The sequence below is a fragment of the Siphateles boraxobius genome, unplaced genomic scaffold, assembly GCF_051911475.1.
Source record: "Siphateles boraxobius isolate OS27281-9 unplaced genomic scaffold, OSU_SipBor_1 39, whole genome shotgun sequence".
NCBI lineage: Eukaryota > Metazoa > Chordata > Actinopteri > Cypriniformes > Leuciscidae > Siphateles > Siphateles boraxobius.
This window is the reverse complement of record NW_027509019.1, coordinates 2869727-2895056: the sequence shown is the minus strand read 5'-3', so window position 1 is coordinate 2895056 and position 25330 is coordinate 2869727. Positions and strand designations below refer to the sequence as shown.

The window sequence follows — 25330 nt, the reverse complement described above, 5'->3', positions numbered from 1 at the left end:
TAGCTTCGTAATGACGTTTAATGTTTCCACTTTTGACAACCGCGACAGACTCAGAGCAAATGAGACACACAGGCCTCGTACAGCTCGATGCAGGAAGAATAAATGCGTATTTTCCTAACCATTCATCTCGGAAAACTCGGTTTTGAACGTCAACTTTCTTAATTTCTTTACATTTTCACTCGCTGAAAGGTTAATCTGTCAGCGCTCTCTTCACTGCACGCATGACTGTGCGTCTGAACGCAGCAACAGTGAGCATAGTAACTGTAGTAGGACCCAAACGGCTCTACTGAGCTGACTTTGATGTGCCTGATATAAATGTGATTTTATTAAAAAATAGCGGCATTTATTTATTTCATTATGTCAAAAGGCTTTGGCCCGGATTCGGTCTGGAGTCCGCCAGCTGGCGACCCCTGGTCTAGACTCACACAAATCCACAAATAGGTAGACTCCACCCATCGTCTACTTAAGCCAATCAGATAACGGCCATATTGTGCTGACCAATCGTAGACCAAACACTGTAAAAAAAAATCCGTTAAATTTACGGGAAAAAACTGGCAGCTGTGGTTACCAGAGTTTTCCTGTTAAAAATACGGTAGCAACATTTTAGGTTTTACAGACTTTTAACCGTATTTCATTATCTGATATAATGTTAATTTACTGATCTTTTGAAGTATTAATATCTGTTTTGTTCCATTGTAATACACTGACAGCCAACAATCACAGCAGTAATGAGAGTCAAATGATCAATCAAAGCTCATCATAAGCAGCTCTTCCACATGAAAGTTAATACTAATACGTAGAAGCTGCACAGTGTGATTCACACAAACATTAAACACCATCATGGTAACATGTTGAAATTTAAAAAATGCAATAAGCATTCATTTAACAACATTAAATGTAACATAAATCCCTAATGTACATAACTGATTAGAAAAAAACTAAGAAAATTTGGAAGAAACAAGTTATTTAAAAAAAATACATTAAATGTGAAGTGTCACGCAGGGAATTGTGGGAATGTCAATTTACATTTTTTCACCTGTAAATTATACAATGACTTGTTCTTTTTCACTTCCAAAAACTGTAAATTTAATGGTATTTTACAGTAAAATTACATTAAATGTACCATTATATATTTCACAGTTATTTACCGTAAGGAAAAAATTTATAGTAAGGAAACTTTCTGTTAACCAATTAACAGTTTTTCACTGTAGGATTTTTTTTAGGTCTTTTACCGTTAAAATCACGATAATTTTGTACAGTGAACGCTCTTGCTCCAACCAAGGCAGGAACAGCCCCCGACACCAGTCAGTCTCTTCAACATGGCTGATCAGGAGGCGAGACCGGTGACTGATGATAAACTAACTGAACTTAGCAAGGTTTCTGATATGTCAAGATTTGTCACAACTAATCAGGTAGTTTAACAATTTTAAAAAGGTACACTATGGTTGAATCAGTTATTATTTATTACCTAGCACCATTGCGAAGGCTGTATCCTCGGGAGGTTGTGTTTGTCGGCCACATACATCATCGAAGATGTCTTATTTCAGATTAAGTAACAATCATAGAAAAAGACCATAATTAATTGTGAAGCATAAATTGTTTTAATTGTTGTAATGAATAACGATGCATTTAAAACTTCATGGCCAAACGGATCTTTATAAAAGTCCACATTGTTATTGCAGATGAAATATAACATGGATAACATTAAAATAAATATTTTTTTTATCACGTTAAACTTTGATTATTAGTCACTTAATCTAATCCGTCGGTCGTGCATATCCGCCATGTTTTATCACTTTTCAACACTTTTTACTTGTGTTTGTAGTTCTGAACTGATTCCTTCTCCAAAGTGCAATGGGTTGTGGGCAATATAAGCGGTTATAGTGAGCACGGATCCACACTTTGGAAATCCACCGGAAATAGTAGTCAAGTCAAGTCACCTTTATTGATATAGCGCTTTTAACAATACAGAGTGTTTCAAAGCAGCTTCACAGAGATAACAGGAAAATAATGCAACAAAGTTTGTTTGCTGAAGAAAATAGCGTCACAGTCCAGCTTAAGTAATGTCAGTGATGTTTCATTTTTATTATAAAAAGTTATTAATTTAGTTAATTTATGTATATATAGCGCTCTGGAGAAAACCGTGATGTCATCGTCCAGCTCAGTTCAGTTCTCATATAATGGTGTCAATATAGGCTGATCAATATTATTGTTGAATATTAAATTAAATGAATAAATAAAAATAGAAGACCATCTGGGGACTTTTGACATAGTCCTTTCAACATACTATGCTTTGGGACATACTATTTTAGGATGGATATTATGGACATTGGGATGTATGGATGATCATTGAAATCAGAAAGAACCAGTTCTCGGAAAATAATCTGACTTCCTACATTACTATTGAAAAGTTGGCAGCCCTAATTATTATTATTCCTTGTATGCAACTGGAATGATTGCAACATTCGCCTACAGTCTGTCCAGTTAAATAGGAGTAGTTTGTGTTAAAATGATCCTCCCTCCTGACGCTACAGTGACCCAGGCTCATATGAAGCAAGACAGTTTTTGTTCTGTTTGATCTTGAAATGCAGTTTTCCACCTAAACCCAGCTTTCATTGATGATTTGACAAACCATCTCATAACTTACTAATTCTTGTTTCGGCTTATGCATTTAGGCAATTTCCTGCAACGTTTACTTCCCAAGGCGACCAAGCAAGAGGAATAAACCGCTTCCAAGACACACCATTACACAGATAAAAACAGATAAAGCTCCAGATATTTGCCTTATCTGAACCTGCTGCTCCAAACACACCAAAGCTCACTCCAGCAGTTCAGAAGAGCTGGCTTTAGCAAAAGACTCATCACTTTTAATGACTCTCTCAAACATGATGAGGGAAGATGATTAAGTGGAAAAACATAAGATGCACACATTTACTGTTTTTTTTAAAGAATACAAAAATAGCTTAATTATTTTAGAATTATAATTAGGCCTTGTGTGTTGTGCCCAACCTTATTTACACCCTATTGCATATGTGACCTGTGCTGGCAAAATGAGTCGCAATTAGCAAATTTTCAAAAATGGGTTATTGTTCACATTCTCTACTAAAAAAAATGGACAATTATGTATGATTTGTTGGAATCAGACAAAAAAATGAATGAGCTATAGTTTTCTGAAAGATTCAAAGCAAAATCCTCGAGCAACCGTACCTTAAAGTCCCTGGTAATAACACCAAATTTGGCACACAGAGTCAAAACCAAATATATATGTGAAAAATATATATATTCACTTTTTTTTCTTCATGATACCACAATTGTTTGATTAGCATTAGCTCTTAATATATAGGCTGTCTGTTTCATTACTGTACCGCACATATCTAATATATTGTTACACATCAGTAGTTTATGTATATGTCTATGTATATTTTCTGCCACTCTGCATTGAATCATGTAAACTGCTCTTATGCAATAAGGCATGTCTTAAAAAACACTCGAGTGGCTAGACAGACTCTTCATTCCATTCATCACAGGTTTCATAACATTTTAACTGTCTAAACTTAATTTTCTCGTTCTGTATATTATGAGTTACTATAATTATGTGTTAGTTTTGGGTGTACACTCGGGATGTTCAGAGTATCTCCATACCCTAGACAGTAAAATGTGATTTTATAACATAATTAATGATATATTATTATTTTTGAACAAACATAATATCACTCACTTCAATGTTTTTACTGTACAGTTGTGTGTTTTGGGGAAGATTTATGGTATTTTTAAATTTATTTGCCTCAAATATAATATATAATAATATAGGTACACATCTTTTCACACGCTGTTCCATTTTTGTATAGACATTATAAAATCATTATTATAACAATAAAAATGTCTCTGTCAGTGTTTAGCATTTTGTACTGAAGTATGTGTCAGTATTACAGTCAAACCTGAACATGGTGTTATGTGTGTGTACAGTATGTGTGTGTTTGCATTGGTTCTCAGTCGTGGATGTGTTGTGGTGTCACTGCATTCATTCTGTGTGTTCTGCATTGCAGCGTTTCCTTTTTTTGGCATTATGTGTGCCAGTGATCTTTATACTCCAGCACATTGAGGGGTAGGGAAGTCACGAGGAAGCAAGGAGTCGCAACCAGTGTGTCTTGAACCAAAGCTCTCTGACAAATGTGCTTTATAAATAAACTCGCCTTGCCTTCAGGAGAAAGGACACGTATCAAAGAAAGCATCTTGGAAAGCTACAACTGGAAGGACCTTGGGAAGTCATCCCAGAAGCTCTTTGGTTGGTGTTAAGATAGCAGTAGCGGGTGGAGGCCCAAGTGACAGAGGAAGCCGTTGGTCTGGTTCAAGAATGCTTTTTATTTGCCACACGATGACAGTCACCCAATAATTGTGGGAAAAAACAAAACAAAAACTTAAATGCAACAAAACATAAACAGCACCAAACACATGGTCAAATAAACTGCATCCACAAGACAGAATCTGACCTGCACGTGCAATCACATGACGCAACCAGCATTTCTCTCAAGTACTAGATTTCTGGAGACTCCTCCTGGGACGTACCACTTGAAAGGTAAATGCAGTTCAAATAAATCACATATATAAATAATAATAACAAACAAACAAATAACTCATAAAACATTTATTTTATACAGCTATGATGGATGGAACCCCCGATGACGTCACGCACACGGACGCGCTACCGAGATGGCGCGAACACCATGTATAAATAAACCGGATTTTAAACTGAACAGGTTTGGCAAATGACTCATCAAATGTGGTAAGTATATTTGTATAATTTTTAACGCTGTACTTAATAAACCATATAAACCAACTAATAGTGGTGGGGTGATTTAATTCTGTACACAAAACAACAATCCTATTACACTATCACATGCGCTGACATGACAGCCACCGATTCCCCACACAACTCACGCAAACCAGGTAATACCAACATACAGGACATAATACACCACAACATGCCAGGCTTAAAACACACAATACCATCAAATGCTACACAAGTCCATGTACATAATTGTCAGTGCAGACAAACAGGCTGTATTAACATGACGCCAGTGTATATGCGTGTGCGTGTTCAGTCCATGTTACCCTGTGACAGTTAGGTTTCAAAAATATACTTTTAGAATAAAAAATACAGTCCAAAAAAGTTAAAAAGCTTTTATTCACTGTCATGATTCTGCCATCATGTCTTTTGATTTCTCTGGTCTTGTGGCAGAATCATGACAGACCCATGTTTTGTGTACAAGCACATAGCCTTTTGCTTGGGCCATGTGCTTGTGTTGTCTCGTTACGTAACCCCGCCCCCTTGTTATCCTCGTCTTGTCATTATTGTCTAGTCAGTTTCACCTGTCCTCGTCATTAGTGTTCCCTATTTAATCCCCTTGTGTTTGCTGTCCTGTGTCGGTTCATTGTGTCAAACAATGTGTGTATCATTCCACCACCCCATCTCCACACTTCTAGTCATAAATACACTTACAACAACGGGGGAGTATCTAGGTTTGGGCAAAACTCCAAGCTCCCCCCGGACAGCACGCATAATCTTTACTCTGTTTAATTGATGTAAGTGTGAACTCGTGAATGAGATTTATTAGGATGTGTTTAGGTTGGTCTGATCACAAGTAGACGAGGGAGACACATTCCCGTCTCTTTTGTCCACTTTCAACCACTTCTGTCCTGATTTCTTCGAGGGGAGGGTCTATGGCGGGGTAAATCTATAGGCTTTTTCAGATCTTTCGATCTAATGGACGAAATAAGCTCACGAAATTTACATATGAACACGACCAGAAACGATGGAAAAACATGGAGAGCAGCAGCTTATCTTACCTGTGAGTACTTGGTGGAAGGTCGTGTCGTTGTGAACATTTCATTAGTAGTATAGTTTGTTTTCGTACAGTCATAGTCTAGTCTTGTCAGTCTAAGTTTCCCTGTTCTGTCCGTATTTTGCCCCCTCGTGGGTTTTGTTTTCTTGTTTGTTACCAATAAACCTTGTGTTCATCGCACTCTGTCTGCATTTGGGTTCACCTCCTGCATCCTCATAACATTCACATCATGGCTATCACACTAGAAGCTTTTTCTCAGAACTGACTGGTTGTATTCCTCGTCCTTTAGCCCTCAGCCCTACATATTGTTCTATTTTAAAGTGTCATGTCATTGTATTTTTGTTATCTCCGCTGACAAGTGACTGTGCGGTTGCTTTTTTTTTTTGTGAAACATTTTATGGTCAGAGCTTATGGCTTCCTGGTATGCTTGTTTTTTTTAAGAGATTTGAATGAATAAAGATTAAACATTTTGTACAGTACTCATGTTTCTATTCCTTACCAGAGCAAATTTAGTTTCAGTCATTCTCTGTGTGATGTCAGAGAGATGATCCTCTTAAAGTTTAATTATTCATTGTATTCTAGTAGAAGTAGTTGGGCCTGAATTCCTTAGTTGTGAGTATTTGCAGCACATGTGTTGTCAAACTGATGAAGATGTTTTCTTAATTTGCTGGTGTTTTTCATATTTGCATGCATTTTCTTCATTTACAGCACATTGAGCTCTTTTGGCCACCATACTTTTAATGGTCATGCAAATACTTACATGTTAAAACATTTTGCTGGTTCTAGGGTTTTTTTTTTTTTTTTTTTTTTACTGAGTTTATATATAGCTGGATTCTAAATACATGTCTGTAAATACAGAAATGCTGTGATTTTATATTTTGGAGCAAACAGTATCACACGAAACACATTTGCTGTAGTCTCCTGTTTACCTAGGATAGCTTGATGGTGATGAATTATGGGATGATTACAATTTTTGGGTGAACTAACCGTTTAAGCCTTACGTTAAAGAAAGCACCCAATATGTGCAGTGAGAACTGATAATTTAATCCAGCCAACATGACTTGTATAACAGATAATATTTAGTATGTACATTCATTGTAATACCAGGGGACGATGTGTGCGCTCAAGAAGAGTCTGGTTCCTCACTGTGTGTTTAAGACCGAATCTTCTGTAAAGCTGCTTTGAAACAACATTTAGGAAAAAACTCTAAATGAGAAACGATTGAGAAAAACACTAAATGTTTGAAAATGAACATTGACACAATTTAAATACATTAAATTCAAGGTCTATTTGTATGTTCAGTGGTTTTAGGGTCACAAACTCTGATGCATGATCTTTTTGGCTTGGTCAGCACAAACAGTGTTGAACTAAAACATAGTTGACATAATAGCGGATTTCAGACTGTTTTACACTTCCTCTTGTGTCTGCATGGTATATCAGGAAACAAAAAGCAGAAGGGAGAGAGTAAGATTCGTTTCCTTTCAGAAAGGTCCAAAAAATAAAGTGTCTTTAAGACCGATCTCAAGGAAAACTCATCACATTGGAGTCATGTTGAGGTACGTGTTACATTTTGCATAATACTCTGACACTTAAGGGATTTACAAAACAAGCAAATAATAATACATTCAGTGGACCATCACAAAATGTCTTACAGTGTGTAATTGAGTTTTGCTATCTTTACTTATATTAATCTATCTCTCACCCTCCACTACTCTAAATGTTATTTTTATAAAAGGAAATCATTACAATTATTGGTTACCTTTAAATGTTAATATTGAAAGTTAGATTGTTAATATTGAAAGTTATATTTTAAATAATTAATTAAAAAAAATAATTTCTATTAAAAAAAAATCAATCACACTGTATATTAGGTGTCTTTAACTACAATGAAAAAAATCTTAAGTACAATGTATTAATTGTGTTCCTGTTGCATTGCAATAGTGTGAGAGACGGGTCAGAGCTTGAGTGGGTTACGGTGTAAGAGAAGATAGGAAGAAATATCATTGATCATTATATATGTAATTATGTGCTGGTATTTTTTTTTTTTTACAAATAGTAAATGTAGTAACATGTATCCACACAAAAATCGACTTTTATTAAATTATTTACTTAATGTTTTGTTCAGGTCATTTTGACCTGGAGAGGATATTCTTTTCCCCAAAAATGCTAATTACCGTTATAGCATTGCACTAACACTGACTGACTTTACTCAACCAGGGTATAACTACTGCCCCAACATTTGAGAATGATTGTAATTTCTTGTAAATTGTTTTCTACCCATTTTGTTTCACTTGTGGTGTTCCTGGTCAATAATGACCAGCCTTCAAAAATTGCTTATAAATCTCTCAATACTCTATATTATCACCGAAAATTGGACTCAGTCTTTTTAACATCTTGTTTTCTTTCAATTAGGACTGTTTTTGTATTTCTTTTTGTATTTGATTGATCATAGGCCTCCTTGATTTGAACTTATGCACTTATTAATTTTTGACCAAAAAAATAATTATTTGTGGGTAATTTTGGCCACATTTAATAATATTTACAAATATTCTGTACAATTGATCACACTAGTGTGCTTTAATGTTTAACCAGGAAGATTGTTTTAAAAATGTTTTTATTTTCTAAAAATGGCAGAAAGTCACACTGCTTGTAGGCCTAATTGAGCTTATATTGGTCAAAAATGACCATCCGTTAAAAATCAGAGAGTCATTTAGTGTTCAGGAGCATGTTCATGTGTTCATGTGTGCTTGCAAAGATAAAGACCTCGGACCTGTGCACGTGTGGATACATGCATACACACACACACACACACACACACACACACACACACACACACACACACACACACACACACACACACACACACACACACACACACACGTTCATGTACACAAACAAACTATTTTAAGTATTACAAGCTTTCTTTTTCACAGAGATGAACTTTATCCTCAGATCAATTAGGCCTACGATCAATCAGTTTCAAAAATAAAAACCAAACCTGCCCTAATTGAAAGAAAACAAGTTGACAAAAAGATTGAATCTGATATTTGGTTTTTAATTTAGAATAAGCGATTTACAAGCAGTTTTTAAGAGGCCGGTCATTTTTGACCAGGAACACAAACGGTGTGACAGGGTTTTCAAGGGTTAAATGTAGTACATAGTAGCTAAAGACACTTATGGCGCTTTTCCACTGCATGGTACGACTCGGTACGGCTCAGTACGGTTCGGCTCGGCGCGGCACGGTTCGGCTCGCTTCGCTTTTCCACTGCGTGGTACGGCTCAGTACGGTTCGGCTCGGCGTGGCACGGTTCGGCTCGCTTCGCTTTTCCACTGCGTGGTACGGCTCAGTACGGTTCGGCTCGGCGTGGCACGGTTCGGCTCGCTTCGCTTTTCCACTGCGTGGTACGGCTCAGTACGGTTCGGCTCGGCGCGGCACGGTTCGGCTCGCTTCGCTTTTCCACTGCGTGGTACGGCTCAGTACGCTTCGGCTCGGCGCGGCACGGTTCGGCTCGCTTCGCTTTTCCACTGCATGGTACGGCTCAGTACGGTTCGGCTCGGCGTGGCACGGTTCGGCTCGCTTCGCTTTTCCACTGCGTGGTACGGCTCAGTACGGTTCGGCTCGGCGCGGCACGGTTCGGCTCGCTTCGCTTTTCCACTGCGTGGTACGGCTCAGTACGCTTCGGCTCGGCGCGGCACGGTTCAGCTCGCTTCGCTTTTCCACTGCATGGTACGGCTCAGTACGGTTCGGCTCGGCGCAGCACGGTTCGGCTCGCTTCGGTTTTCCACTGCGTGGTACGGCTCAGTACGCTTCGGCTCGGCGCGGCACGGTACGGCTCGCTTCGCTTTTCCACTGCATGGTACGGCTCAGTACGGTTCGACGCGGCACGGTTCGGCTCGGTTCGCTTTAGCTCGGTTCCTTTTCCACTGCAGTTAGTACCGCTTCAAAGTGGGTGGGATTATGACTGATCGTTATAGTTTATCCGCTCCTCGGCAACTAACAAGAGGAACGTCTGCGCTTCTCGTCCACTGACCACGATTCAGCCATTTCTTTTTTGGAAGTTTTTTTTCTTCAAGCAAGTCAAGCAAGTAGTTTTAAAACATTGGAGGCTGTTACTGGCTATTTAAATCTAGCGGGTTTGATGTCTCGCAAATACAATGACGCTGGTAGTGACGATTCTGTCTGTCTGACCAATCAGTGATCTGCAGTGCTTTCACGTCTAATTTTAGTATCGGTACGGTAAGCTTGGAACCTCAACAGAGGTGGTACCATTTAAAGCGAGTCGTACCGTACCGTACCATGCAGTGGAAAAGCGCCAAAGCGTGCCGTACCGAACCGAACCGTACCGTACCATGCAGTGGAAAAGCGCCATTAGTATTAAGATAATTCTATGATATGTTATTTGTATTATACACTTATGATTCGATAAGAAAAGAAAAAAAACGATTGTGGCCAATTGTAGTCACAAACATGTGAAACTTAAAAAAAAATTGAATATCGTGCAACAGTTCATGTATTTCTGTAATTCAAATTAAAAGGTGAAACAAATATATTTAGTATATATAACTATATACATATGCATGATTATACTTTTCAGAGGGCCGACATTTCTGTATTAAAGGGAAAATCCCTTTTTTTTATTGATTTCATGTAATATTCAAATTTTCTGAGATTTTGAATGTGGGGTTTTCATAAGCTCATTTAAATTATAACTTTTGCACGATATTCAAATTTTTTGAGTTTCACCTGTCCATAACGGTACTGTGCCATTCTGAATGTAGCCGGTGTGTATTTTCTGCGACAGGAATCACACAGCCGTGGAGCTGGTGACGGCGCTGGCAGAAGTCACGGACACTTCCTCCGGGAACCAGTCTCAGGAGGCCTGTTCCCGCGAGGGCGCTCTGAAGACCACCGTGTTCCCGGTCCTCTACTCCATCCTCTTCATCTTGGGCGCTTCTCTCAACGGACTGGCAGCGTGGGTGTTCCTCCGAATCCCCAGTAAATCTCACTTCATCATCTATCTGAAGAACATCGTTGTGGCTGATATCATCATGACCCTCACCTTCCCCTTTAAGATCCTCGCCGATGCTAACCTAGCATCCGTCGGCGTGCGTGTGTTTGTGTGCCGCGTGTCATCCGTGCTGTTCTACCTCACCATGTACATCAGCATCTTGTTCTTCGGGCTGATCAGCATCGACCGCTGCAGAAAGACCATGTGGCCCTTCGTAGGCACCAGCCGTAGACGCCTGCTCCACAGAAAGCTGCTCTCGGCCCTCATATGGACGTCTCTGCTGGCTCTTGTGCTGCCCAACGTCATCCTGACGAGCCGGCCCAAGACTTCGGGCCGCTTCAAATGCAGCGACCTCAAGACCGAGCTGGGGCTGAAGTGGCATGAGGTGGTCAACCACGTGTGCCAGGTGATCTTCTGGGGAAACCTTGTAGTCGTGATCATATGTTACACGCTCATCTCGAAGGAGCTCTACAAGTCGTACGCTCGCACGCGAGCTCAGCACGAGGCGAGGCGAGGAGCGGACGTTCCCCACAGACCGCTCAACAAGACCAGCATCCAAGCAAACGTGTTCCTGGTGTTGGCCGTCTTCTTCGTGTGCTTTGTTCCCTTCCACTTTGTCCGAGTGCCGTACACTATTAGCCAGACGCGAGGACAGATGTTCAACTGCCAGCAGAAGCTGTTGTTCTTCCAGCTGAAGGAGAGCACGCTGTGGCTCTCCTCCCTCAACTCAGTGCTGGATCCTCTCATCTACTTCTTCCTCTGCAAGTCGTTCCGCACATCCCTGTTCAACACCCTGCGTCTGTCTCCCGGCCGCTGTGGGGATCTCGGGACAGACTCCTCCAGCGCTCCTGTGGACAACACACACATATGATGGACAACACGCACATATGAGCGTCGTTCCACACTTCGACTCTTCCATTTAAACTGTAACTGCAATATGCTACATGATGAATCAAACATTTAACAACATCTTTTAACAACGTTCACTCTCTTTCAAGAGCCCAATTACCTCAACCTTGACTCAAATCAAGAGGTTTCACATGCCGTGATTGGCTAGCGGATGAAAGGATGTCAGGAGTGATCTCTTGTTAAGATAAACGTACATGTCCATCAATGTCATGTGCTCGTAGCAGAAGTGCCTCTGATCCTTACTAACTTATAAAGGCGTGGGATGCATAGTATTTTGAGTATTTGTTGTCACTGACAAACCTTTAGTGCCAGGCATCCAGACATGCAAAAGTACTAACATTTTTATGGAGATGAATCCAAGTATTGTGGATATCACACTATTACAGGTCATGTTTAAAGACATTACTGTAATGAAGACACCGATAATCATTTTGGTTCTCAGCTCAATGGTACTACATCTGTAATTTCCAACTCCAGGTCATTGTGAAGTCAATATTTGACATGTATTTGTAATAAATAAAAAAAACTACTTCTTTAAAAACAAAACCATGACTATGGCAAAATGCTGAGATTTATTGTAAACCATTTGCAACACATCACTGTTTTTCTCCATCTTGTGCTTCCCAAACTGTCTGTTCGAGGGTTGTTGCACACTTTAACATAAAATGTAATGTTTTTAAGACCTAAACTAATAAAAGTAAGACCATATTTCTACACCAGAACAAACGCACACAAAATACATTTCAAAATAAAGTAAGGCTATGGAAGAATTATATTAAATCATAAATACAGGCCTTTATACACACATAAATAACATATTTATCAAACAAAAATTGTAAAATTTTATGTAGGACATCCATGACCACTGAGATTATTAGAGGCTAAATGGAATAAAATAACTTGTGCAATTCATTCAGAGAAAAAAAAGAAATACATTTAAAATGATAAATTAATTTTAAAAAAAATTCTGTCATCATTTACCCTCATGTTGTTCCAAACTTTTATGGATTTATTTCTTCTCTGGAAGACAAAAGAAGCTATTATGAAAAATGAAAATATCTAAAATGTCCACTTCGGAGTGAACGAACCCTTTAACATGCTCAGAGTAGTTTTTACAGCACATGAAGCGTGTTCCACAGACTTGTAGAGACACAGATGGGCACAGGAACGCCATTGTTAATTTGAATTATATTCCCTGCATCTTCACCTCAGAACAGAAAGAGAAGTGGAGCATCTGTTTCTCTCACTCCAACATGTCTGACACCGCCATCATGCACAGAACATGTCATGCTAATATGGGATGAATATAGTGTCAAAATGATTAACACGTGCAAGCACACTTATCAATGAACTTGATAATTGTTGCAGAAATGTTTTATCCATGCCTTTCAACTTGTGTGTGCAAAATTCAAAATCACATCAATGTGCAGCATTTTGTACAAATAGAGACATAGTTGTTAATACAAAACCTCAATTTTGTATTAATGTAGGCCAGAATTTGTGCATGCAACAAGTAAGATGTGCATTTGTGGATGCAGTAAGACGGTGATATTAAAACTCAGTAGCCGATACACTTTAACAGTCTCAAAATCCAAATGAATCAAATAGGATCGACTCAGAAACGAGTCAATGAATGCACGCGTGTCACCTCATCCACAAATGCACATCTTACTTGTTGCATGCACAAATTCTGGCCTACATTAATACAAAATTGAGGTTTTGTATTAACAACTATGTCTCTATTTGTACAAAATGCTGCACATTCATGTGATTCTGGATTTTGCGCACACAAGTTGTATTGTATTAGTTTAAATGTAGCGACGCACATTTGTGAATTTGTCAAATAAATGGGTAGTTGTGCACACATTAATAATTAGCACCAGACCTATTCATTTGTAGTTGTTTGTGTGTTGGTTGTGAAATGCTTAAAAACAGGGAAAAGAAAGTCTCAAAATCCAAATGAATCAAATGAGATCGACTCAGAAAAGAACTCAATGAATGCACGCGTGTCATCTGATCCACACATGCACATCTTCTTTGTTGCATGCACAAATTATGATACACTAATACAAAAGAAAACATTTGTATTCACAAAAATGTCTCTATTTGTACAAATTGCTACACATTCATTCAATTTTGAATTTTGCACACGCAAGTTGAAAGGCATGGATAAAACATTTCTTCTACATTGTATCAAGTTCATTGATAAGTGTGCTTGCACGTGTTATTCATTTTGATACTATATTCATCACATATGCTACCGACTCAATAATGCAGGGAATTGAGGGCAGATGTGTCTAGTGTGAAGAACATGAAGCAGGTTTCCTAAGGTAAGTGTGACTGGAAAAGCTTTGCTCAAAGTCTTAAAGCTGCAGTTAAGCCTTCACAAAATCTTCAGAGCACCACACGTCAATTAATAAATGGCACAAATAAATTGATTGAAAATGTGAAACATCACGTCAGCTGAACGGCCAGGGCAGAATTCCCCAAAGTGTCCGATACAGCGATGTGAAACTGCTGTGGTCTCCCGCATTCATATGCGGTCAGTGAAATCCAGTGGAGGAAAGTCTAGCCTGACGGCCTTTAAACACAGCAGCGTGAATCTGCAGTCATCTACAGCAACAGAAGTCTGCAAATAATAAATTCATTGATAATAAAGATTTTTTTAAATAATATTAGTGCACTTTTTTATGGCCTAAAATCTTCAAGAAGATGTTTTTAAAGACTCACGGCAACCCTGTGTTCCTCTTTGGTGGAGTGAGGTTTGCCAATCTCCAACCGATCTGCTGACACCATTAACTGCGCTACAGGAACCATGACCAGGAACAAACTCACTTTTCTTTACATTTGGCATTGTGAACTATGAGTATTTTTGCTCATGATAAATCGCTTGTAAGTTGCTTTTGATAAAAGCATAGTTAATAGTTAGAATTGTATGTCTTGTTGAAGATATGTCTTCAGAAGAAAAACACATCTTTCTCCATGATCATCAAAACTGAAGACACCAGTCTAAACCTGGAGATCCTCCTTCATTGACAGATGCCACTAACCCTGACCCGTCTGAATCCTACATTATGAAGATGAAGCAATTCCATTCACTTGTTTCCTTCTACATGTCTGTTGCAGATAACGCACACTTAATAAACCCACATCTCTGGCATTGCCACATAATGTTCAACCAAAGAGGAACCACACGAACAATCATTTCTTCGTCTTTCTCTGTATTATGTATTATGCAAAAACTGGTTGTACCATGCAGGGATAAAAAAAAGAAAGGATAATTGTGCAAAAATGTTCAGAAATTCTTGTTTTATTAGTAAAATCTTATATTTTATAATGTTGTGCACAATTGTACAGCGATGTTCAAATGGTAGATAATAGTAAGAGAAAGTTAAGCATGTCATTCTTGGAGAGTATTTTCAGTTGGTCAGTGAAAGCAGGATGAATTTAACATCCCGAGTCTTGGTTTCGTTCAATAGGGAGTTTTTGCCAGCCGCTGTTGCCCGTGTTTTTTGCACTGTGTGAATGTTTGTATAGTTTAATAATTGGATTGTGAAAAACAATACAGAAATAAAACTCACATATACAGTAAATGTTAAAGTAGCACGCCGTGGTCCAGCTGGCAGTACTGCTGTAAGTTTTATATATAACAGAAATAACGAAACAGTCAAAGATGTGCAGTTGTTCACAATGGAGCCGCTCTTGTAATCTTTATCACAATAATTTAAGTATTGTTCAAACCTGATGAATATTTCAATTTAGCAATAAACATTCTCCAAGACCTTAGGCCTACTTGTGATCTGCAATATTAATAAACCATATATTTTGCATAATCTAACAGTTTTGGCTCTTCCTTTATGCTTTCAATTCTTTATACATTATGCATATGAATGGGTTATATTTTAAACTTAGTCCCCATTAACTCACATTACAGTAGGACACTGTTTTGTAATATACCACATGAGAATGTGTTATTACCAGAGTTGGGTATAACTTGGGTTACTGTATTCTAATTACTTTTCGTGGTAACTTAATGTAACTCATTACATTTTAAATGTATGTAATTTGATTACAGTTACTGATGTCAATAAAATTAAGTTACTTGCGTTACACATGTATTGTTAAGAAAACAATATTTAGTAAAAAGCATTTCTAATCACATTTGGCCGGCTGCGTCAGCATGCGCTTTAATGAATTATCGGAGAACGCGGTTCATGAGGCACACACACACACACACACACACACACACACACACACACACACACACACACGCAGCGCTACACGGTTTGGAGCACAGTCTGGCCGTTTCTCAATAGAAGTAACCTACGCAAACTTCGGACTTGCGTCCTTGGTAGTTCAGACTTGCCAAGTTCGACTCAGGAGAACAAACTCGCGAGGACGAGAGGACGCGAGTCCGGTAACCGCGGCGTTCTTGATCGCGTCACTCAGCTCGCTCTGCTACTCCGGTTATCTCTTTATGTAGTTATATTTCAGGCAACAATAAAACGAAATATGGTATAAAGTACAACTCTGCCTCTTTTCGTCAACAATAAAACAAAATATGTTATAAAACACAACTCTGCCTCTTTTCATTTAAAAAAATCGTAAACATATTAATGGCCACACAAATGTGGTTCAGGCAACGCGTACGTTGATTATCTTCACTGCATATATTTATATAAAAAAACACGATATATAAAACAGCACCCTGCTTCTTTTTGTTTTCATCTTAAAATTATGAAACATTATTGATCATTAAAACTGACATTTAAAAGAGACAGGCTTGCCATTTTATTTTATTATACACGTACATACAGTGAAGAGAATGTATAGTGAAATAAATATAAAAAATATTCTATGTATTTTAAAATTTATAAAATAAAATTACACAACCCTGTCTCTTTTTGTTAAATGTGAGTTTTCTTACGAGAGTATCTCTCGTACTGCGTAATATCTTACGCTACGGGGAAAACCTCTTTTCCACGAGATATTGAAGCCAAAAATTATCCTTAATTTTGAATTAATGTAAAACGCTGTGCAGCAGCATGCAGGCATAGGCAGGACGGCTCGCGCGCCTATTGGCTGCCCTGCGGCAACAGCAGCAGCCTATCGAGAGAGGCGCTGCGTGACACCATATAAAATGGGGGCATTTCGTGCCCATTTCGTCACGTCCCGCCAGAAAGGGCGTGGTCTCACCCTATAACTATAGCTCGATAAGGCTGGTACACTGATTTTCATCTCTTCAGCGAAGCATCACGCATCGCTGGATCCGGAGTGAGAAGCCACGCCGTCTGAGATAAGCACACAGCGGGACGAGCCATTGAGTCTGAAGTCGCTGGCATCGCCGCCTTTAGCCGCCGTACCTGCTACGCTTTCCGGCGTTATATACCTTTCATACTGTGTGTGTGTGTTCGCCGCTGCGACACACATTTTTTCACTGTCTCTCTCTCTGCTAAAAGAGCTGCGTCTTTTTCAAGATGCAAAGATCCTGCGGCTCGTGCCGAGCCACACTCAGCGACGGGGACTGTCATGTCATCTGCGTTTCCTGCCCGGGTGAGGATCATGCGGCTCTCGCTCTCGTCGACGGCGGATGCCCTCACTGTTAGCTACTGCCGATGGTGACTCTGAGGACTCGCCTGGCATCATTCTCAGAGCCTGCACTTCAGCCCGCTGTAGCGCCGCGCCGTAAAATCGCCGTGCCCAGCGCGGCCCCGAGCCTTCTCCTGCCCGCCAAAGCTCGCCGGTTCGCCCGCCAGCTTCACCGGCATCGCTCGAGTCCCTCTGCCGCCGCTTCCGCCATTGAGGTTGACGAAACAGCCCCGAGCCTTCTCCAGCCCGTGATAGCTCGCCGGTTCGCCCGCCAGCTTCACCGGCTTCACTCGAGTCGGTCGCTGACGGACAACGGCCGCCGCGCGCCGCCGCTTCCGCCATTAATGACGACGAGATAGCTGCATCTGTAGAGAAGGCCAGCTGCTCTATCCTGGCGTCGGACAGTGAGGATTGGGCGAGCTCTGTGGACCTCCCCCTTCTGCCCGCGAGTCGTCAGGGTAACGGGCCAGCATCAAAACCGCGGCTAGCTTTCTTTACGTTGTAAGAAAGCTACCCCGCCCCCGCCCCCCGTGGGCATGCGTCACCGGCGAAATGAAGAAAGAGTGTATTTTTAATCCCGCCGAGGCCGGACCAATCTCCATTTCTCAAACATTTCTCAGCTCCTGAGAAATGAGCGGCTGAAAATGTCAATATTGCAGCAATGAGCCTGTTGTATAACACGCACGCCTGCAAACAAACGCCAACACACACAAACTGTGATGACGCTCTCTTATCCGCTCGAGCTATTTTAAGCTTTTGTCGTTTCCCCCTGTGGCTCAGTGGCGAAACCCAAAGCCTTCGCACAGGAGACCCGTGTTCGATCCCAGATCTCGCAGCAGATAAAAATTTAGTCTCGCCTCGGCCAGACTTGCACCGAAACTTTTCGCTCGTTCAGTTCCAAGAAAATGTGACTGTTCCAGTATATTTTGCAGTAAACAAGCCCGTACCATGGCCCGCTTGCCAGCACAAGAATGCCGTTTCCACGGCGACCCAGAAAAATCATATAAGCAGTGTATTTTCTGGTATTCCGGCCACAGCCGATGGTGTTATGAGTGTAATAAAAATGCCCACAGCCCAGTGTTCATTTCTACACACAAACACAGCCCGCCACAGTGCAGGGCACGCACAAATGAGATCGACTCATGTCATTGTGCATTAAATGTAGTGAATGTGCCCACAACCCAGTGCCCACAAACACTACACACTGCATGTGCCACGTTTTCTGTAAAACGAAACCAACACACATACAGTCAGCTAAAACCCCAAAAGAGTGTATTTTCTGGTATTCCGGCCACGGCCGATGGTGTTATGAGTGTTGTAAGAATGCCCACATCTCAGTGCCCATTCCCACACACAGACACAGCCCGCCACAGTTCAGGGCTAGCACAAATAAAATCGACTCATGTCGATTGTGCAAAAATGTAGTGAATATGCCCACGACACAGTGCCCACAAACACTACACGATGCGTGTCCCTCGTTTTCTGTAAAAACGAAACCGACACACATTCGGTCAGCACAAGCCGACGGTGTTCTCAGTGCAGTGAATGTGCCCGCCGTCCCGCGCCCACATTCCTTCACAGACACGCTCAACCCCACGGGGTTTGTCCCGCACTCTCTCTCTCCATAACCTGTCATAGAGAATTCGAGCGCGACCAGGCTGCCCGCCGTGATCGGCGCGCCTCCCGCCTCGCACACTATAAACACATTGTTTATGTCTCAGCACACCGAAGCTCTGCAGCCGCCGCTATGCCGCGGCCAGAGCCCGGATTTCATTCTACCCCTATCTATTCAAGCAGGTGCGTGGGCAAAGCTTCCCGGTGTATCAGAATGGGTGTTGAACACTATAAAAAGAGGCTATTCGCTACAGTTCGCTCGACGTCCCTGCGTTACACGGCGCGAGTCGAAACCACGGTAAACAACGAAGTATCTCATCTACTTCGAGCCGAAATAGCGAAACTGCTGAGCAAAGGGGCCATAGAACCTTTATATCAGGCTCAGAGCGAAGGGGGGCTATACAGCAGATATTTTCTGGTACCGAAAAAAGACATGGGTCTCAGGCCCATTCTAGATCTGCGACAGCTGAACAGAGTGCTTATGAAGCGCCAGTTCAGAATGCTGCCAACCAGGAAAATCCTCGCGCAAGTGCGCCAGGGTTTATGTCAATAGATCTGAAAGACGCCTATTTCCAAATACAAATAGCGTCACGTCACAGGCGATTCTTGAGATTCGCCTTCGAGGGCCAGGCATATCAATACACAGTCCTACCGTTCGGCCTATCCCTAGCACCCTGTACATTTGAGACGAACTGATTGCAATACAACCGAGCAAGGGAAAACGCTCTTTTAGCATCGTATTCGTTGTGATCATGGGAACTTATCCTCGCTACTATTCCTTATAAAATATCGGATTACTTTGATATCGCTACTTAGATCCAACTTTGCGAATCTCGGCTACTAGCCTTTAGTCCACTAGCATTTCACGCGTGGCCTTGCGCCTACCGACCGTCTTATTTTACACCCGTTTCACTGAAAGGATACAGGTTAAATCCAGCATTTCAGTCCTAAATTAGTATTGATATTGGTAGTATCACTACTAATTTACTGTTCATCTGTTATAATGGCGAACATATCGGATGTGTGTCTAACGTTACCTCTGAGTGCAGGTGAGGACACATTCGAGCTGATTTCGGTACGATTGGAGCTGGAATCGGTGGAGAAACAGATCCGTGGTCTGCTGGAGAAACAAGCCGAGCTGCGGGATCCGCGATCAGCGCTTGAAACGTCACGTGCCGATGCTCATAAGTCAGTGGTTAGTAACTTTTTGACTCCGACTTTGTCTACTCCGTGCGTTTCTCTGCCCAGGAGGACGCGATCATCTCTGGCATCATTCACTCCGGCACCGACACAACACCATGGACCCTGGGTGATCCCACAGCGAAAGACACGAGCCAGGACCAGAGCAAGAACCTCACCGCCCCTCCCGGTCTTCGAGATCTCCACCCGGAACCGCTTCGCCCCTCTTCGCGAGTCGGAACGTGACGCCGCCGTGATCATCGGCACTTCCATGGTCCGTCATGTCCGCGCTACCTCAGGTAAGGGTACGGTGCGCACTCACTGCTTTCCTGGTGCTCGTGTTCTTGATGTCGCCGCACAGGTTCCCGAGATCCTGAACGGTGACGAGCACGTCGGAGCTGTTGTGCTGCACACGGGAGTGAATGACACCAGGCTGCGGCAGACGGAGGTTCTGAAGAAGGACTACAAGAGACTGATCGAGACGGTTCGCAGCACATCGCCTGAAGCAACGATCATCGTGTCTGGACCGCTTCCCACGTACCAACAAGGACAGGAAAGGTTCAGTAGACTATTTGCACTAAATGAATGGTTAATGTCATGGTGTAATGAACAGAAACTGCTCTTTGTAAATAATTGGAATCTGTTCTGGGAGCGACCTAGGCTCTACCGTGCTGATGGCCTGCACCCCAGCAGAATCGGAGCGGCTGTTCTGTCGGACAACATCTCCAAGACGTTACACACCGTATGACTAGAAAATCAAAGTCCAAATCGCAGTCTTTGCTGTGCCAAATTAATTGATATAAGTAGTGTAGAACATTATATAGAAACTGTGTCTATTCCTCGTTTAGTGAGGCCATATAATAAATCTACTGTAGGATCTAGGAAAAATCTTATTGTAATTAAACCTGAAAATCTAAATATCAGTGAACAAAAACAATTTCTAAAACTAGGTCTTCTAAACATTAGATCGCTCACACCTAAGGCGGTTATTGTAAATGAAATGGTCACAGATAATAGCTTCGATGTACTTTGCCTTACTGAAACCTGGCTTAAACCAAATGAGTATTTCGGTCTAAATGAGTCTAGTCCACCAGGATACTGTTATAAGCATGAGCCCCGTCTGATCGGTCGTGGCGGCGGTGTTGCAACAATCTATAGAGATATTCTAAATGTTACTCAGGAAACAGGTCACAGGTTTTATTCGTTTGAAGTACTTGTACTAAATATTACGCTCTTAGATGTAAGAAAGAAATCCCTATTATCTCTAGCCTTGGCTACTGTATATAGACCTCCAGGGCCCTATGCTGATTTCCTAAAAGAGTTTGCAGAGTTTCTCTCAGATCTATTGGTCAATACCGATAAAGCAATAATTGTTGGAGATTTTAACATACACGTAGATAAAACAAATGATGCGTTAGGGACTGCGTTTACAGATTTATTAAACTCTTTTGGGGTCAAGCAAAACGTCAGTGGTCCCACTCATCGTCTAAATCATACACTAGACTTAATTATATCATATGGAACCAATCCAACTGATATAGATATTATACCGCAAAGTTATGATGTCACTGATCATTACATGGTAACTTGTATAATACGTACTGCTGAAATTTGTCATGTTGCGCCACGTTATAGACCAGGCAGAACAATCCTTCCAACCACTATAGATAGATTCTCAAATAGCTTACCTGATCTATCTCAGCTGCTCAGTGAACCCAAACAAACAGATGAACTAGAGGAAATGACTAGCAGTTTGAGCACCATTTTCTCTAGTACATTAGATATTGTTGCATCAAACGTAGATCAAAAAAGGTTAGAGAGAAAACTAAAGCACCTTGGTACAACAGTGCTACGCATGCAATCAAGAGTGAAACTCGTAACTTAGAGCGTAAATGTTTAGTTTAGTTTAGTTTCACTAAACTACTGAAAGAAGTGTTACCTGTAGTGGAAGAGCCTCTTCTCAATATTATTAACTCGTCTTTATTTTTAGGTCATGTTCCAAGAATATTCAAGCTGGCAGTAATACAACCTCTAATTAAGAAACCGCAATTAGACCCAAATAACTTAGCAAATTACAGACCCATTTCAAATCTTCCATTTATGTCTAAAATACTAGAAAAAATTGTGTCCGCTCAATTGTGCTCTTTCTTGCAAGAAAATGAGATAGATGAAAAATTCCAGTCAGGATTCAGACCGCATCATAGCACAGAAACTGCGCTAGTTGAAATTACAAATGATTTACTTTTAGCTTCTGACCAAGGCTGTATCTCAATACTAGTTCTACTCGATCTTAGCACTGCGTTCGACACTATCGATCATAAAATACTCCTGGATCGACAACAAAACTACACTGGTGTTCAGGGGCAGGCATTAAGCTGGTTTAGATCGTACTTATCCGACCGTTATCATTTTGTCTGTTTAAATGGGGAAAAATCAAAGAGAACGTCAGTAGACTATGGAGTACCGCAAGGATCGGTGTTAGGCCCTCTGCTATTCTCAATATATATGCTCCCACTTGGTAATATTATAAGAAAACATGGAATTAATTTCCACTGTTATGCTGATGACACTCAATTATATATTTCATCACGGCCAGATGAAAACACTAACTTATCAAATTTGACAGAGTGTCTCAAAGATATAAAATGCTGGATGACGCGTAATTTCCTGCTACTAAATTCAGATAAAACGGAGGTATTACTTATTGGTCCAAAAAACTACCCACAAACTCACTTACAATACAACTTTAATATAGAAGGATGTCCTGTTACTTTATCCACTACAGTAAAAGACCTGGGTGTTATACTAGACCGCAACTTGTCTTTCGATAATCATATTTCATATGTTACAAGAACAGCCTTTTTCCACCTTAGAAACATTACAAAGCTACGTAACATGCTATCTGTTTCTGATGCAGAAAAGTTAGTTCATGCATTCATGACCTCGAGACTAGATTATTGTAATGATTTATTAGCTGGTTGTCCTGCATCCTCAATAAACAAGCTACAGTTAGTGCAAAATGCAGCTGCTAGAGTTCTTACTAGGTCAAGAAAATATGATCATATAACACCAATTTTATCATCTCTACACTGGTTACCTATCAAGTTCCGTATCAATTACAAAGTACTATTACTGACCTATAAAGCCCTAAATGGTTTAGCTCCTGTGTATTTAATGGACCTTCTATCGCCCTACAATCCATCGCGTTCTTTAAGATCACTAAATTCGAGGCTTCTGGTCATTCCTAGGATATCTAAGTCCACTAAAGGAGGAAGGGCGTTCTCACATTTAGCTCCAAAACTCTGGAATAGCCTTCCTGATATTGTTCGCTGTCCCAGTTTAAAACTAGAATAAAGACGCATCTCTTTAGCCAAGCATTTACATAATGCTTACCTTTTATACCACTGCTGAATCAGATCAAATGCATTTAATATTATAAAACTTGAAGAGTCTGTAGGTTATTTGTATAGGTTGCATAGTATTTACAGTCATTACGTTCCTGTGTATATTGCGTGAATGACGGGTGGTTGGGTAGATATTGTGTTTTGCGGTAGGTGGTATGCCATACGGAACCGTTGCCACTGAACCTGCTTTAACGACGACAGTGGGGCTCGACAGCCTTAGTCAAACGGGTCGGCGCGTATGGTTGGGCTGCGGAGAGATTGTAAGATTGTGGTTGGGTCTCATAGACGGTGGGCAGAACGCTGCTATCTGCTTTAGTTTTTGAAATGATAGATCCTCGAGGATAGAGTAGCTGCTTTTTTCACATAAACGAAATAATTTTTTTCTGAACACGTATCCGTTTGTTGGCAGTGTCGAGTCGATCATAGTTTTTTGAAAACTAAATTTACGTTTAATAAACGGATTAGGCAAACGCGAGGGAGTACTATACATCTAACCAATCAAAAAACGAATTCTATCGTCACGTGACTAACGTCTACCAATAGTATTCGTTAAAAATAAATTACCACGACTGTAGCGTAGCACATGCGTCCTCTAAGCCAGCAACATCCATGAGTTCACACCATAAAATCCTCTCTAACGAAATCTACACAATCAAACATTTTCCAGCAGGAATCCTATCCGAAGTCGAGAAACATTAACAGCGGCATCCAAGATTCCAGGTGAATATAGCTGTTTATATCTTTCTTATAACGTTAGCTAATGTTAGCTTAGTGCATGAACTCTGTAAACCGTTAACATATAACTTAACGTTATTCTGTTTTATGTTTGTATTTACAGGTAACGTTACTCTTGTTAGAAATGACATACAGATCACAGAGAAGAAAACATTTGTTTTGAGGAGATAAGAGAGTAGGGATGTTAACCGATGACCGTTTGACCGATGGTTGACCGTATCAACGTTAACCGATCAAAGTTGTCGGTAGTCGGTTTAAAAAAAAGTGATCTCTAATTTAGGCAATTATAGACAGTGGACCAAACGCTAAAACACTCGAGGTTAGAGCCAGGGCAGACGACAGGATGAAGCGTGCAAAGAAAAGTAAGTTAGTGTGTGGGTTTCACCAAAAAGAATGACACGGATGTAAGTTGCAACTTCTGTTTTGTACAGAAATACAGTGTAGTTTCTGTAGCATCTGAAATGATACATTGCTTCTGAAGCAACAAGGTCCATTCCACATATTTGTAGTAGCAGATTTTCGTCCCTGCGTGACTCCGCTGCAAGAAGCAGCTTACCAGCTGTCAGTGTTTCACATTTTTGAAGATTCTCCTTTACCCTCTTCCGGTTATGTTTTTGGGTGAAATATTTATCACTTCTGCATATTATGCACTGCCTTGGAAGGAGATGTGGTGCTCTTTTTAGATGACCTGGAACCTCTGTTGTGGTTGAGCGGAGAACTCTAACCTCTGTTGGCGTATTATCATTTGTGTTTGTGGTGTAGGTTTCTACATCTAATATATTGTAATGGAAAAGATGAGGGAAAAACAGAAAAATGTGATGACTGCATGGATTGTAGTAGTAATGCTTCCAACTTATTAGCAGATAAAACTTGAGATTCAAATTCTTTAAATTGTCAAATAAAACAATTCAATTCAATTCAATTCAATTCAATTCAAATTTATTTGTATAGCGCTTTTCACAATACACATTGTCTCAAAGCAGCTTTACAGAAATTGCATTCAAATAAAACAAAGGACATATAATTGTTTACTGTAATAAAGCTTTTT

At 40.6% G+C, this 25330-nt stretch overlaps 1 protein-coding gene across 1 annotated transcript; it reads left to right on the top strand.

Annotated features, from left to right (window-relative positions):
* Positions 1-7264: 7264 nt before the first annotated feature.
* Positions 7265-12307, top strand: p2ry12 (purinergic receptor P2Y12). Its single transcript, XM_077197332.1, has 2 exons — positions 7265-7399; positions 10646-12307. Exons 1-2 carry the CDS (start codon positions 7272-7274, stop codon positions 11721-11723), a joined length of 1206 nt encoding a protein of 401 aa, XP_077053447.1. The 5' UTR covers positions 7265-7271; the 3' UTR covers positions 11724-12307.
* The last annotated feature ends 13023 nt before the right edge of the window (positions 12308-25330 follow it).